General features: G+C 39.3%; 1 protein-coding gene across 2 annotated transcripts in view; it reads left to right on the top strand.

Annotated features, from left to right (window-relative positions):
* The window catches only part of FNDC3B (fibronectin type III domain containing 3B), a 357,908-nt gene that overhangs the window by 286,910 nt on the left and 55,139 nt on the right, over positions 1-15,859 (top strand). For both annotated transcript variants that reach the window (XM_073359375.2, XM_073359376.2), the window contains 2 exons: positions 1,933-2,213; positions 15,007-15,219. In XM_073359375.2, the coding sequence (XP_073215476.2) occupies positions 1,933-2,213; positions 15,007-15,219 (494 nt within the window). The remainder of the gene's footprint in view (positions 1-1,932; positions 2,214-15,006; positions 15,220-15,859) is intronic.

Here is a 15,859-nt window from a genome sequence, read left to right as displayed (position 1 = left end):
AACATTAAATAATCAATAAGCACCTGAAGGATAATAGGGTTCTCAAACTTCATTGCACCATGAACCCTTTCTGACAACAAAAATTACTACATGAGCCCAGGAGGGGGACCGAAGCCTGAGCCCACACCTGGGCAGGGGGTCCAGAGCCAAAGCCCGAGCCTTACCACCCCAGATGGGGGGGCCAAAGTCATTTCCCGAGGGCTTCGGCCCTAGGTGGGGGGCCTGTATCCCTGAGCCCATGCCACTAAGGGCTGAAGTCCTCTGGGCCACAGCAAGTCTAACGCCAGCCCTGACGACCCCATTAAAATGGGGTTGTGACCCACTTTGGGGTCCCAACCCACAGTTTGAGAACCGCTGCCCTATGACAACCTAGCTCCTATTTCTCTAACCCTTTCCCCCTCAGAGCCCAGCCAGGGGGCCAGACACTCACAACCCCCCACCCCAGAGCATAGGTGCCGACTCCATGGGTGCGCCAGGGCTGGAGTACCCACAGAAAAAAATTAGCAGGTGCTTAGCACCCACCGGTAGGCAAGCTCCCTTCCTACCTGCCCCACACCCCCACCTATCAACTCCTCCCCGTCCCTCTCAGGGCATCCTGCATGCCACGGAACAGCTCTTCAGCAGCGTGAAGGAGGCATGGGGAGGGAGGGAAGGAGGGGCAGGAGCAGGGACAGGGTGTGCTTGGGGGAAGGGGTGGAAAGAGGCAGGGAAGGGGTGGAGCAGGGGCAGGAAGAGGCGAGGCAGGGGTGCGGCCTTGGGGGAAGAAGTTGAGTGGAAGCGGCACCAGGGGTGGAACAGGGGTGGGAACAGGCGGGGTGGGGTGGGGTGGGGTCTTGCGGGAAGGCACCAGGTGGGGGCGGGACCAGCCTTACCCAGATACTCACATTACCCCCCACCCCCTTGCCCAGATACCTGCACCCCTGCCCAGAGCCCAGCCAGGGGGCCAGACACCCACAACCTCTCCCCCCCAGAGCCCAGCCAATATGCCCAAACCCCCTATCCCCCAGAGCCCAGCCGGGGGGCCTCCCTCAGCCCAGGCACCTTCCCCCCCCATCGTTCAGAGCCCAGGAATCCAGAGGGAGAAACAGTATGATGCTCGGTCCTAGGTTTGTGTGGAGTTTCCTGCATGCTGCCCTCTCCTTCCCTTAGGGTGTGTAGGGAACTGCAGCTGCCGGGAACCATCCAGCTCCCCATCCCCCAGCAGTGTCTTCTATGTGGAAGCTGGGCTCTGCCGGGTCCAGCAGCCCCTAATGGTGGCCAGCAGCACTGCAGCCCATTTGCGCACACAACATTAATTTCTGCAAAATTCTGCATTGCACTGTGGCACAGAATTCCCCCAGGAGTAAATAATACAACAATATAGCAGCAGTTATGAGGAGCCCCTTCCTGCTTCCTGAGTTAATCTTTTAAACTGCCTGCTTTACTTCCTGGGTTCTCTGGCTGGTGCGCTAATTATCTCATTAACTCATTAGTCTACCAGCAGTGTAAGTGCTCCCTTCCACCTTAACCACAGCCAGTGCCCTGGGTGTTTTAAGTGACCAGGGTACTGGCTTCCACAGATCCCAATTTGAAGCTGCTAACGGCACCCTGTCACATGGGTGCACACCTGGTTGAAAGATTGCTCAAAGTGGTTCACTGTTAAACTGGAAGGGTGCAAATTGGTTACTGCTAAATTTGATTAAAATGGTTATGCAAGGAAATTATATATATATTTTAAAAGACACTTCAGACTATATAGGTGACACCTCTGGATAATAGAGAAAGATATTAATTGTTCTCATACAGATAAACGGCATAAATTATTAAGTGATAAATTATTAAGGTGATAGGTATCTAACTTTTCCAGGCTGCAAGGTACATTGGTCTAAGTTTATTTGATTACCTTGTGAAATGAAATGTGTGTTGCTCTAAAAACATTATTTTGTTCCACAGGCTATAAACCAGGCAGGAGCTGGACCCTACAGTGATCTAGTAACTTGCAGGACTCCAGCATCAGTACCTGATGCAGTCTGTACCCTCTCTGTATTGGAGGATGAGCATATGGATGCCTATCAGATATCGCCCTCTGTGTGCCTTGTTTTAAACTGGGAAGAACCGTGCAATAATGGGTCTGAGATTACTTCTTACAACATAGACCTTGGTGACATTAGCATTCCAGTTAGTAACGTTACAAGTTATGTTATTGATGATCTGCTTCCAGAAACCTCATACCGGTGAGTGTCATCATCCTGCCATTTCTCGGTACAGTAATGAAAACTCATGTTGATATCACACAGATTAACTAGATAAGGGGAATCTTGATAGGATGTATCATAAAGAAGAAAAAGAAGTCGCTATCCTTAAACATCTAGCAAAAGTGTAATGATGTCTTTATGGAGTGATTTGGAATAGTTCAGGTTTGAAGATGCATTCTCTTTGTTCACCTTTTTCTATCTTCTTTTGTCTCCATTTCCCACCCCCATTTATCTTCTTTATTTTCTCTATTTGCTTTGTCCTTGTTTTTGTCTTATGTGTTTGGAAACTGTATTAGTTAATCTATGAAGCAAATATCAAGACCAAGACAGATAAAATTCATAATAATCTAATGGGGTTTACAAACCCCATACTGAACATGGGTAGAAAGGAGAGGAGAGTCTTCCTGGCTTACAGGCAACCAGGCTCACCAGCCCCCAGCATAGCTGCCAGAACTTCCAGTCATGGAGGCATCTACCAACAGCTGGGACCAATAAGGAAGACGAGTGTAGCAATAAAGGAAAAACAGAGAGAGATGGGGAGGCAGAAAGGCCTGGGCTAGTGGAGGGGAAAGTGCCCTGTGGCAGTCTGCCTCTAAGAAACTAACAGGGAGACAAAGGAAGACCTGGAGTTTAAGGGCTGATAACCTAAAATGAGTCTAAGTTGATGGTCTGGGCTAATTTGAGATGAGTAGAGGGGAGACTGGTTAGGGGAAAGCTCAGTCCTCCAAAGAGATTGTCCCAAGAGCAGTTGACAAGTGTACATTCCAGAAACTGGAAATGATAAATTCTTCTAACTACCATAGTGCTGTGTTTATTGCAATGTATCATTTTTCAGATTCTAATCAGTAATATTCTTTTAAGTGTTTATAGGTATTATTAACTAAGTAATTTTCTTATATGGCAAATAAGTTGTGTACGGTTTAAAATGGTGATTTAATGTATGTTCTTTTGAGTAGCTATATTTGCCATCTCTTTAATATGAAAAAAATAACTAAAGAAGATGAAATTTGGGATTAAAAGTGATTGGCTCTTAACAACTCAGATTCTAAATTTTATTCTAAAATGGCTTCTCCAAATGTATATTCATCCTTTGAACTAATCTGATTTTCATGCTTTTCATGATGTCTTTCTAATTGCTGCTAGAATTTAAATTATCTTAAACAGTGATTAGCAGATGAATAGTAATACACAGTGGCATTGATCATGTCAAGGAAGCTCTTTTTTAAAAAAAAAAACAGTTATTCTTATAGATACATAATACAGAAAAATCTGATTGTACAACTGAAGAAATTAGACACAGCACAGACTCGCAATATCATTTGTCATGAATAATCATGCAAACATTGTGCAGCCTAGCCAGAATGCTCCACTCTTTTTTCAGATTTTAACATAACAGCACTGAGAATGGTATAGTGGCATCTAGCTTTTTACCAGCCTGTGGAAATGTAAAATGTGAATATAAACTGCAAGTGGATGGCTCAGGGATTGCTACTGGGATACGGAACCTTTCGCTTTCAGGTCACTAGTTTAAATCCAGCCAACATTGATAATGACCAAAAGTCGTTAGTATTTAAAAACCCATCAGTGGCTTATATCAAATGAGCTGGAAGTTTTAGTTCAGATCCAGCTGGACAAATGTCAACATGACAGAATTCTTCATCAGAATTGTGACCTTATCAGCAGTCTCAAAGGATTGACTAGGTATAGAGATGGAACTACTCTCCCCCCTACCAGTGGTCCCTAGAAGTAACAGGATGGTGTGAGGAGGCTTCTGTTGCCTGGGCACTACATTCACTTTAGAAATTTTAAAAGAGGAGCCATCAACAGAAAAATATCAAATGTATCTCTTTCTCCTCTTCATAGAATCATAGGACTGGAAGGGACCTCAAGAAGTCTTTTAGTCCAATCCCCTGCACTCAAGGCAGGACTAAGTATTATCTAGACCATGACTGACAGGTGTTTGTCTAACCTGTGTTTGTCTTGTGAGCTGCTACTTAATTTTTTTAAGAGCTGCCCTTAGTTGGTCTGGAACATCTTGTTTTCTCCTTATTACATGTGAGATCAGATGCAGTAGCAACTAAAACAAAATAAAAGGTTTTGATCAGCACCAAGTGACTCTATACAATCAGCCAGCACTTTTCATTAATATTAGTAACTGGGTCACAGAAAATGGGGCATCTAAAAATTCTGTTTGTTTTTTTTTAGCTCATGTTTTGTTCTTCTATAGCTGCTGTTAGGTAGGTGTCCTGATCTCCAAAGCCTGGAAAAAGAGATCAGAACTAAAAGTTGAGATAAGCTTTAGGTTTCTCTTCACTAATCATACAGCAGCTCTTTCTCTGAGACTCTTGTTCTGGCTCCCTCTGAGCAGAAGTATTATACTGAGGTCATACTATGATTTATGCCCTGAATCTTAGTTTACATTCTAACTTCTTTACTTTTCATAAGGCGCCATATTAAATTATGTGATTTTAGCTTAGGAGTGTGATTGTCTCTGATCTGAATGAAAAAGTGAAACCATAAACATTAACTATTTAACTGGTCACAATGATTGCTGTGGGACCAAGCTTCTAAAAATGGTCTGATGAGAACAAGAAGAAGTAAGTGTTGAGTCAGGAAGCAAAAATACACAGCGGGGCATCTTGTACTTTTCAGAAAATACCATACCTCAGCTGTCTTGGAAAGCAAAGGGCCAAAGCAAGTTGCAGAAGCAGCTCATGCAGCACTGACCATACTTTGTAGTATTGTGCTAATAAAAATAGCTTTGAAGAAAGACACTTTTCAAATAATTGTTGGTGGATTTTTGTTCACACACACACACATACCCCATCTGTGTATATCCAGTCTATCCATGATATTTTTAGCGCGCCAATCATCATATTACCTAGGCATAACATAAGAAGGTTGTTATTTACAACCTAGGCATAACATAAGAAAGGCATAACATAACATTACCTAGGCATAACATAAGAAGGTTGTTTAATTAATTGCCATTTGCAAATCCCTTTGAGCTACTCTGAATTGGAAGTATTATTATTTTATGATATATGGGGGTATAGTAAAGCTGTGTTAAATTTGTGCAATGAAAGCAAGTGAAAGTTACCTGGCATTAGGTTTCTTTTCAAACCCAAACATTAAGCAAGACCTCGGAGATTATCAAATCTCTTGGCAAGCCTGGTCTGAGTTTAAAGTCAGCAAAACTAGTCAAAACTCTGTGGTTTCAGTGGCATTTCACTGCCAGGTTTGGGGTTTGTTTGAAGCCAGAATCTCAAAGCAAACCTCTAGTTAGCAAGAACCAAAATTGGAAAAATGCATATTTTGCACAGCAGTAGTTTACCAAGTAAGTCTGCACACTGAGCTGATAGTATAAAAATAGTTTAAATAAAATAAAACCCCTAGATATGCAAATCACTTCACTGTAAACAGCATGAAGATGATCTGAGAGGATGTGACAGAGTCTTCCGCTTAAAGATCTGTAAATATGTCCCAAAATTTAGATGCTTTGGATATGTTTGGTTGGTAGTCAAATTGGTCATGTGACTAGCTGCACTTCATCTCTACCTGCCTGCCCCAGAGAACTTTGGAAAATTCAGCTTTGACTGGGACAAAGATTGTCCTAATCTAGCAAAATGACTTGCTCACCATCTTTTTAATACTAATGTCTGCTTCAACTGCTTCTGAGTTCACTCGTAGCTAGCAAAATCCGTACATGCTGAAGTGTTCTTCTTCAGTGCAGCTCTTTGTAACTTAGGGAAATTGTTTGTCACAAGGCTCCAGCCCAGTTTAGGGACTTGTTGAAAGGGTTCATACTGTTTGTTAATTATATAAGCCCATAGTCAACCATGTGCATTTCAAGTTTACTCTGCACACTAATGGACTGTTTAAAATTAACATGACAGAGTTAGACATTGTCACTGAACAAAGGCATAAAACGGAATGCTTCAGATGCTCTTGTTGTATATTATGTGCTTATTTCTGTGCTCTTTAGAGAGGAAAAATATGTAATATCAAAATGCAACTCCTGGGATCTGCTTTTCTGTAACAAAAATGGAAACAGTCATTTCAGTTGCTTAGTACTAAAGCATTAGAGCAAAATTTCATGTGCTGACCTTCATTTTTGCAGGCACAAATTATTGGCTTGTTCATTTTTGTACTCATAAGCCATTTAACTAGGGCAATCAGGAACTTGGACTTCAAAATGACATAAATGGTAAATAGAAATAATTGCCAACATAAGCAAAAATGAAGGCCTGGTTAAGGTTTAACAAAGAAAACCCTAAATCTTCAGGCACAAAAAAAATTGTGGATTCTTTTACAATGGTTTCTTTCTGCCAATATTGCTGTTTTCCAGTATCTAAGCTTTCATTTAAAAAAAGGAAATGGGATTAATTGTAGAGTTGAACACATTGTCTTCCAATCAAAGTTTGATCCTGCAGTGTTGAGAACATGCAGTACCTCAAAGGAAATATTCCTTCTCTCTCAAGATTAGACCCTGAACCTAAAGAAGAAGTGGCATTTTTTGGAATTCTCTATTTTATGTTAATGAGATCTTGCCTTTGTTGCTTAGACTTATAGCTATTCATGCCAGAAGGAACTGTTATGATTATATACTCAGACCTCCTGAATAACACAGGCTATAGAAATTCACCCAGTAATTTCTGCATCAAGCCCATAACTTCTGGTTGAGCTAGGTCATATCTTTTAGAAAGAGACATCCAGTCTTGATTTAACGATTTCAAATGATGGAAAATACACCACACACATTCCTTGGCACATTAGTGATTAATTACCTTCCATTGCATCTTATTTCCCATTTGAATTTGTTTAGCTTCAACTTCCAATAATTAGATTTTATGTGGTTGTGTGCTATTAAAGAAACCTATTTTGAAATCTCCCAGTGTAGGTACTTACAGAATAGATCACAATCAAGTCACCTCTTTATATTCTCTTTGATAAGCTAAGGAGACTGAACTTCTTAAGTCTCTCACCAGAAAGGTTTTTCACTCTTCGAATTATACTGGTAGCTCTCTTCTGAACCCTTTCCAATTTTCAGCGTCCTTTTTGAAGTGTGGACATCAGAACTGGACACAGTTTTCCAGTAATGGCTTCTCCAATGCCTTGTACGGGGGATGTACCCGTTCCTTATTCCTATTCAGTACTCCTAACTTTGTGTATGTGTATATCACTGTGTGTGTGTGTGTGTGTGTGTATGTATATCACTCTGTGTGTTTGCGTGTATGTGTATATTCACAGTAATAACAAAAAAGTAAATATCTTCATCCTCAAATGTAGGGCCTGATCCTGCGTATCTTTACTCACACAATTAATTTGTACTTAGCACGAGTAATCTCATTGACTGCAGTGGAGGTATAAAGTACTTGAGCACATAAAGGTTTGTAAAAAGGGACCCTTACTTTTTATTAAGTGAAAGTTAATAAACTCTTCTGTTCTGACCTCTTGTAATATAGGCCATAGAATTCCATCCATAATTTCTGCATCAAGTCCACTAGTTCAGTTTCTTTACTAGACTTTCTGTGAGTACTTACTGCAGTACAGCTCCTTGTATATTTTTGAAGTACAATTACAACAATTGAGATTACATATTGCAGCAGTATTTTTATCACATAAAAGATGTAATTTCTGTCAAAACTTCCTTTAACTGTTTTTTGTATGATTTGATAAGACTGTAAGTGAATAAATAGCCCATGGTATGCCAGCTGAAAATGGTGAAAAACTTACTTTTAACTACTGGATTTTGGGGGAGAAATTATCTTTTGTTTTCCTGTTAGGTACACTTTGTTCCTATGTTTTGTCTTTCTATTTTTCCTCATTAACCATGCTGTACCGTTGTGATTCCATCCTCCCTCCCTACCGGCCACTCCACACCCCCAAGCAATTTGGCAGACTTGTTAAGGAGTGTTTGTTTACGCATGCATCACTGACATACTTAGCCATCTTACTGAATATTTCTTTTAATAGGATAACTTATTTTAAGTTTGGCTTATAAGCATCTATGGAAATAAAAACATTGCAGTTGCAATTTGTAAACCATGTCAAGGGAAAGACCTTTCTGAATGAAAACAGAAATGCATATGAAAATATCTCTGAGGATTGAGCTTTGTGTGTTTTGAAGCAAAGGGCTCAGTCCAGCTGTCCTTGAGCTACCAGTAGAAGTTTTACCAGAGTAAGGACCTGCAAAATTGGGCTCAGTGTTCCAGAGCTCACAAATATTTATAAATATTTATGTGTGTAATTTAACCATTGAAAGTCCTGAATAGATTATGCTTCTTTCTTACTTTTTAAGACTATGGAGTTTTGCCTGAGTAAGAAGGAATGCAGATCTGATACTACGCCAGCTAAAATAATTATAAAGCCTCCCCATTCATTTCAATGCTCAAAAGCAGGCTCATAGAGAGGAAGGATGGTCTAGTCTTAGCCTGAGATTTGGGAGATATGGGTTCAAGTACACCTCCATTACAGACTTTCCTGTGCCTCCGTTTCCCAGCTGTAAAATGGGAATAAAGGTGTCTCACAGGACTGTTGTGAGGATAAATGAAAGGGTCCTGTGCTTAGATACTTAGGCAATGGGGGCCATATTAATACCTTAGATAAAGTAGAATTTTGAGTCTAATCATGCAGTTTTGCCTTCGTAAGGACTGAAGGATCAGGTTAGTCACTGTCAAACTAGAAATAATACCTTATTCTACCACAAAATATTTAATTCAGCTTAATCTAGGCTATAATATTAGACATGAATCCTATTTTTCACTCTGCTCTTTCTCCTTTCTAGAAATGGAAGAGTTTATATTTGCTGTCCTAGCTGTTAGACATTGCTTTTCACAAGAATGGGTACATTGCGTTAATTTTATGAGAACTTGTATATCAAACTCTTCTCATGTCAGGCTGCTTAAGAATAATTCAGACGTGATTTTCCAGCTTGCAAATAGAATACTATACAAATTATTCCATTACCAAACCGAAAATAACATCCTTTTCAGCATATTTATTTTCCTGGGTCAAGAACATTTTAAAATATGATCGGTTATTGAAGGTCCTATAAGAGTTTCTAAATTTGCCTGATCTGAAAAATTGTTTCCTGAATCTAATTGAAAAGAGCCAGTGGGAAAATACAAAAATGGATACAAGTGATAGAGAGGTCTGATGCCAAGACTAGAAGCATTAGGTAATGTCCTCCAAATTTACTGTTTACATTTTCCAAATATTTGTTTTAAAATTATGATTGGTTCATTTGAAAGTAGACCTAAAAAACCCTCCATTGTTTCAGCATTTTTAAGTTTATCTTAGGAATCACTATTGAAGGCTGGGTAAGAGTGACTTTATGAATGGTTTTTAACACAAATATTTCAATGTAAAGTCTTAAATAAAAATAACTTATGTGTGTATATAGATGTTTATAGTGATTGTTTCACTGTTTCCTTGTTCTTATGTATCTTATGTCGTATGTATCTGTTGCCTGTAGTCTTAGACTTAGAGTGAAAGCTGTTTGGGCTAGCTTTGTTATATGTAGAGCTGGGTGAAATTTTTTCAGTAAATAGAAATTTTATTGAAAAATGCATTTTTCAGGACTCCAAAACTATTCACAACTTTGGTTCTAATTTAGCAAATAGTTTCAGCAGAAAAAAAAAGTAGAAATGTCAAAACATTTTGGTTTTACATTTTTTAAATGAACCATTTCTAAATGAAATGTTGTTTTTAAAATGTCGACATTTTAACCCTTTCATTTAATCTGAGTAAATGTTTTGCTATTTGTTGTTTTGTCAAGGAAACCTCAAAACTAACCAAATTGATTTGGGATTTTTCAGTTCGGCCACCAAACCAAAATATGAATTATTTGCTTAGCTGCAGTTATGTACTTGTACAGTGCCTTCCACAATGTGCCCCTAGCCTTTAGGCACCACTTTAATCCAAATAATAAATAACAGTACCACAGAGAAAAAGAGAGACAGAGTGTAAATATTCCTTGAGTCTCACTGCCTCATTTGCACCCCACATGAAGGCCAGTGTAGTCTGGCCCATCGTATCAAGCTGTATGAACAGATGGATATACACACAGCCACATATGCCCAGCATTACACTGACAGTAGCAACTTGGCAAAGACTTACAAGTGATAGCATCAGTGAGGACTTGCCTGGCAAGTTTAATTTGGTAGAGTCAAACAAACCACCAGTTGTTGCTTTTCCGAGGCGTATGTTTGGGAAGATGCCTTTTATGTTGATTTGAGGCTGAATGCAGTTTTCACCATCCTTCTGATTTTCCTAGTTCATGAGTATATATATATGTGTGTACATACAACTTACATGCACACACCTCCATCGTTTAAAAGTAGGTTTAAGAAATGCAAGATGACGTTTACATGAAATTTCTAATGCTCTCATAATTTTTTCTTCAAAATATGATACTGTCATGGAGAAATGGTTGAAGCTTAAATGATTTGGAGACAGGTGGTTTGTTTTTGTTGAGGTTTGGTTTATTTACTGCAAAATGTAAAAGTAGTAGAACCTCTATTTATGAACTCATTGCTTTAAACTCCCTGCAAAAAGCTGATATTTCTTAATTTAGGCACATATCACCATCCATATGTCATTACTAGATGATGAATTCTCAGCTTCCTATTGAAAATTATTTCCGCCTATTTTCACCTTGGAAAGCTATTAGGAGTTAATACAATGACTTTCGAAGCTGAAATAATGAGCATACAATGTGAAGTAAGAAAAAAGTCTGCATTAATTATGCTTCTCATAATACCAATAAAGTAGTCAGTCTGTTTCAATGTCTATGCTTCTTTTTTCTTTTTCTTTTTCTTTAGCTTTTTTGACCTGCTTTGTCTTAATCGTACCATAGTTTTTGTATCTGTTAGTTACCTCCATTGCATCAACAAATGCAGAACGCTATTTGTGAATCTATGAACGTAGATTGTGAAAATGAAATTGAGTTTTTAAACGTTAAGGCCTGGTTCTGATCTCAGAGGTTTTACGTTAGTGTAATTTCATTCTCTTCAGTAGAGTTATTTCTGATTTACACTCATGTAACAGAGATCAGAATCAGAACCTTAAGACATAAAGAAACACTCCTTACTTGCACTTGTTTGGTCTGTAAGAAATCTTGAAGATCACTATAATGCTACTGCTACTTAGCACATTGAAAACTTTAACTTTATCTAACTAATCCTCAGAACACTGTTGTATGGGAGATAAGTAGTATCAGACCCATTTTGCAGAGCAACTAAATGCTGAGAGGAAAAATAACTTGTCTGAGGCAAATTAGTGCAAGAACTGGAAATAGTATTCTGAATTCCTGGCTCTTAGTTCAATGTTCAGTCCATTCAATAAACTATGCTGTTTCTATGATATAGGACTTTAAATGTAAAGATCTAATATGCAGTATGTGGCCTCTTAATTTAAACTGTAGTCCAGAAAATAGGGTGGAAAGAAATGGAAATAAAATGACATCTACACTTTTTCACTTCCTAATACTAAGTTGTCTAAGTTGAAATTAGAGGATCCAAAAAAGCGACCTTTAAAGAAATGCATCTTAAAAAGCAACAGAACAATCAGAAACCACACATTTTTAAAACAGTGAATGACAAACATGATTTGGAAACCAAAGTTCTTCTGGTACATCTTCCTGGCTTCTCTCTTGACCTCCCCTTAGTGGTTTACAAAATGGAACATTTATTTCAGCACAGGACAGAGTTAAAAACAGGAAAGGAAGAAAGTGAAATAAATAGCAATGGTTCTTTCTAATTTAGAACAATCAAGTGAGAGGCAATAAAGATGAAAATGAATTCCGACTACTTGATCTCTAAACACATTGCCACCTCGAAGAAATATTGTATATGAAAAGGCTCTGAGCCCTGACGTGTACAGAACACGTACAAATCTAGATGAGGCCAATGAGCGTTCCAGGTATGCATCTGAGGGCAGAAAGTGACTCTCTTTTTTCAAACATGTTATTTTTATCCCATGAGTAATTCTACTCACAATGCCGCATGGGAGAATGGTGCATTTCAGCATTTTCAGTTAAAAGGTCTATGCTACCCTTAAGAATGTGCATAAGTTCTACTAAAGTCAGTGCACGTTGTGTGGGTATATGGAAAGCGGGACGGACTATTAGTTTTTTAGTAGGAATAAATATTCAAAATAAATTCTGCCAGCCAAAGCTAGACGCTCAGTAGGCTTTTCTTCCAAGTACAGAAGTAGAATAGTAGAACCAAAATGATTATGGAAAAGCACAAGACTGTCAAGGAAGAGACAGTGAATAATAGAGCACAGCTCAGAGAGCCAGGAAATACTGAGTTCTAATCCTAGCTCTGCTTTGGCTCCTTTTGTGACCTTTGGCTCACCTCATGACCTTTGTCAAGACATTTACCCTTTTCTGTCTGAATTCCCCTCTGTAAAATGTTAATTTTAATGTTAGTACATGGCTAAGAGAGCATTGTGAGCATTTGTATGAGAGTTTTTCCAAAGCAAAAGATTTTGAACTTGAGCAGGGCCCTTCCTGCATGGCAGCTCCAGGCAGTAGAGGAGGCATAAGGTACCCCTCTAATCTCCTGTGCTGTACTACTGTTTTCTGCGCACGGGGGCAAGTGGACTCTGCAGAGCCACTCCATCTGCCTCTCACAAAGGTGGGCAATAACAGGAGGGGAGAAGGCTGGAGTCACCAATGTGCCCTGGGACACTAGCGTGCTGGGGAGCATACGCTGAGATGGGTATACTTTCACAGTTTACTTCCTCCCTGGAATAGTAGACAAAGTAGCATGACTCCCTAAATCATACACTCCCTCTCAGGCTTCTCAAGGGCAGAACAACAATGCTCTGCCCCTTGTATAACTCACTGTATTAATGCAATATGTTACATGTGGGGGGGTATTGCATCTGCATACTTTGCAGGCAAGACTTTCTCTTTACTGATGTATTTGTTAATGATTTTTTTCCCTACATAGATTGACTATGATTTCCCTCTTGCTTTTTATAATGAAAGAGAGAAAATAAACTTCTAAGGCAAAGAAATCCTTTGAAGTTTTAATACTATGTTTTTTCCAAGTTCTTTAATCTAAGTAAGTGGCTATGTCAAGTGGAAAGATCCCATATAGCTGCTGCTTCTCTTATAGTAGGCAGAGGCAATGTTGTGAATGACTGTTTTTCTGCTAGTAGTTACTGGCTTCTTGGTGGCTTGTAGTTCTCAAAAGAAGCAACATCTCCTGTCAAGAATCTTTGCCCATGAGAAAATTAGACTGCTGTGCATAGCGTTTCCAAAGAAGGTAGCATCTGTCCAGCCATCTAAACGAGGACATTCTTTGTAAAATCATAATCATTTTGTTTGCCCACTAGGTTTTTCTCCTTTCCACTTTGATGTTAACAGATTTTTGAAGCATACATCTGCCCTGTCTGTGCCATTATTACTGCTTATATAGTGTATAGTTCAAGGATTTCCAAACTCTCTCCAAACATGAAGTTTCACATATTGCGATCAAAGGAGATGATCTTATCCCCAAATTATTAAACTGAGCCACAGAGAAGTAAATGATTGAAATGGTCATAGAAGCCAGGAGCCATTACTCTGGTGGAACAATCGGGTTCAGAAGCCTAACCCAATCACTGGGACATTCCCAGAAGAAAACCTGTAGGACTATATAGCTGATTTGTCTTCCTCTTACTCCCAAGGGTCACTTATTTTGATTCAGATGGCTCAGTAAGCTTTTGTCCATGAGCCAGGTTCTTGACTGAGCTCATAAATCAATCTTTAACTGTGAATATTTAAGCATACAAAGTTCAAAGGGGTCATGTAATATTGGAAGTTATGCCCATAATCTGTCTACGTACTACTAACATTTTTCTTGGCACTTGGTGTGAAAAATCTTATTCTCAGTAGTTTTCAGAGTATGAGAAACAGCTAGATTCTGGGGTTTCTGATATGATCATACCAGTTTCAAAACTCCCTTTGTGGGAAGAGCTATATCGATTAGAATAATACAGTGTCTTGGGACCAGGGTGTGGCGCCATTCACCACTTAGCTGGTGGTTCAAATCTGGTCATGGTCTGTAGTGACAAAAAGGTGTTACCCCGTCTGATGATAGCTTTGCAGTAGCCTTCCCAACAATTCTCCAGGCTGTTTGTGTTTGTGAGGAAAAAGAGGAGCTCAATCTCAATATTGCATGTTTCATAATCACCATGTACCAGATTCTGCCACACTACCCACACTGAATAGTCTCTCTCTTTGCAAGGAGCCAACTGAAGAAATGTTACTATTGGCGTAGTGACTAACTACTCACCATGAGTAAGGCTGACCTTAAACTGGTAACAAAAATGAATGCATAAGTAGATTGGGATGCCCTTATTCACAGTGAGAAGTGCCTTATTGTTCATGCAGTCCCATTGGCTACAGTTGGACAGCTCATTGCATAGGTACTATTCAGTGTGAGTAAGGGTGTTGCAATGTGGCCCTGAGGTCCTGAAATTAAGCTGGATAGTATAGCACATCTCTCCTTTCTGATCATTGCTCATTGTCGTCATTGCTGCTATGATGTAAAGAAGATCGTAATAGAGCAGGAAAGAGTGGGTAGGTTAAAGAGCCCTTCACTTTGCCAAGACAAGATATAGACTATTGGGAGTGGACATATGAGCTACTAAATTGATGCTATACCAAATTTAACTCTGAAGGCCAAGAACAGCTTTGCCCTTTGGGGCTTTTTAGATAAAATGCCTTCTGAAAGCACATTACTTAAACCTGCTTTATTTTTGTTGTTTATTTTAGGATCAGGATCCAGGCTGTCAATGAAATTGGAGCTGGACCATTTAGCCACTTCATTACGGCAAAAACCAGGCCCTTACCACCCTTACCTCCTCGGTTAGAGTGTGCTGCAGCAGGCCCTCAGAGCCTAAAGTTGAAATGGGGAGACAGCAGCTCCAAACTGCATGCTGTCGATGACATGGTATATATCTTGCAGATAGAGGACAAAACCAAAAGGTAAGAGGTGCATGTTTCTGTTCTTAAATGTTCATGACAAACGAATGAATCATGATAAGATATTTATGTGAATGAATCACAGTAAGGAATTTTGTTGTTTTCCTTATTATTTTATACCTACAGGCATATAATCCAAGTTCTGTACATATAGTTTAGCCTGCATATAAATCTGTGTGATCTCACTGTTGTCATAAACCAGTTGAACTGCAAAAGTATTTTATAGTCCACATTTAGCAAATATCCTGATTTTTTTTTCCTCCCTATGAAAACCAGTCCGTGTGTTTCAAAATCATATCTAATTTGACCCCTTCTCTGGGGATATATCCTACAATGCAGAAAGTAATGTGATATTGCACCAAAAGTGGCATTCGCATGATACTGACATGGCAATTAAGAAACTAGTCACAAGGATAACAAGTACATGAATGACAAGATAGGGGGGTGCCTTAGTCTGTAAGTGTTTCTGTGAGGCATCTAGAATATTTCTGGACACTAGAAAAATAATATAAATGTATCGGGTTGATAACTGCACATTGATTGCAAAATAAGAATGCATGGGCCTCATCCAGTATTGTTGGCTTACAAAAAACTCTTTGAAGCTTTGGGTATGCAAGAAATGCAGAATCAGGCCTTATACAGT

This window comes from Lepidochelys kempii, chromosome 9, assembly GCF_965140285.1.
Source record: "Lepidochelys kempii isolate rLepKem1 chromosome 9, rLepKem1.hap1, whole genome shotgun sequence".
NCBI lineage: Eukaryota > Metazoa > Chordata > Testudines > Cheloniidae > Lepidochelys > Lepidochelys kempii.
This window is presented reverse-complemented; position numbering and strand designations above follow the sequence as displayed.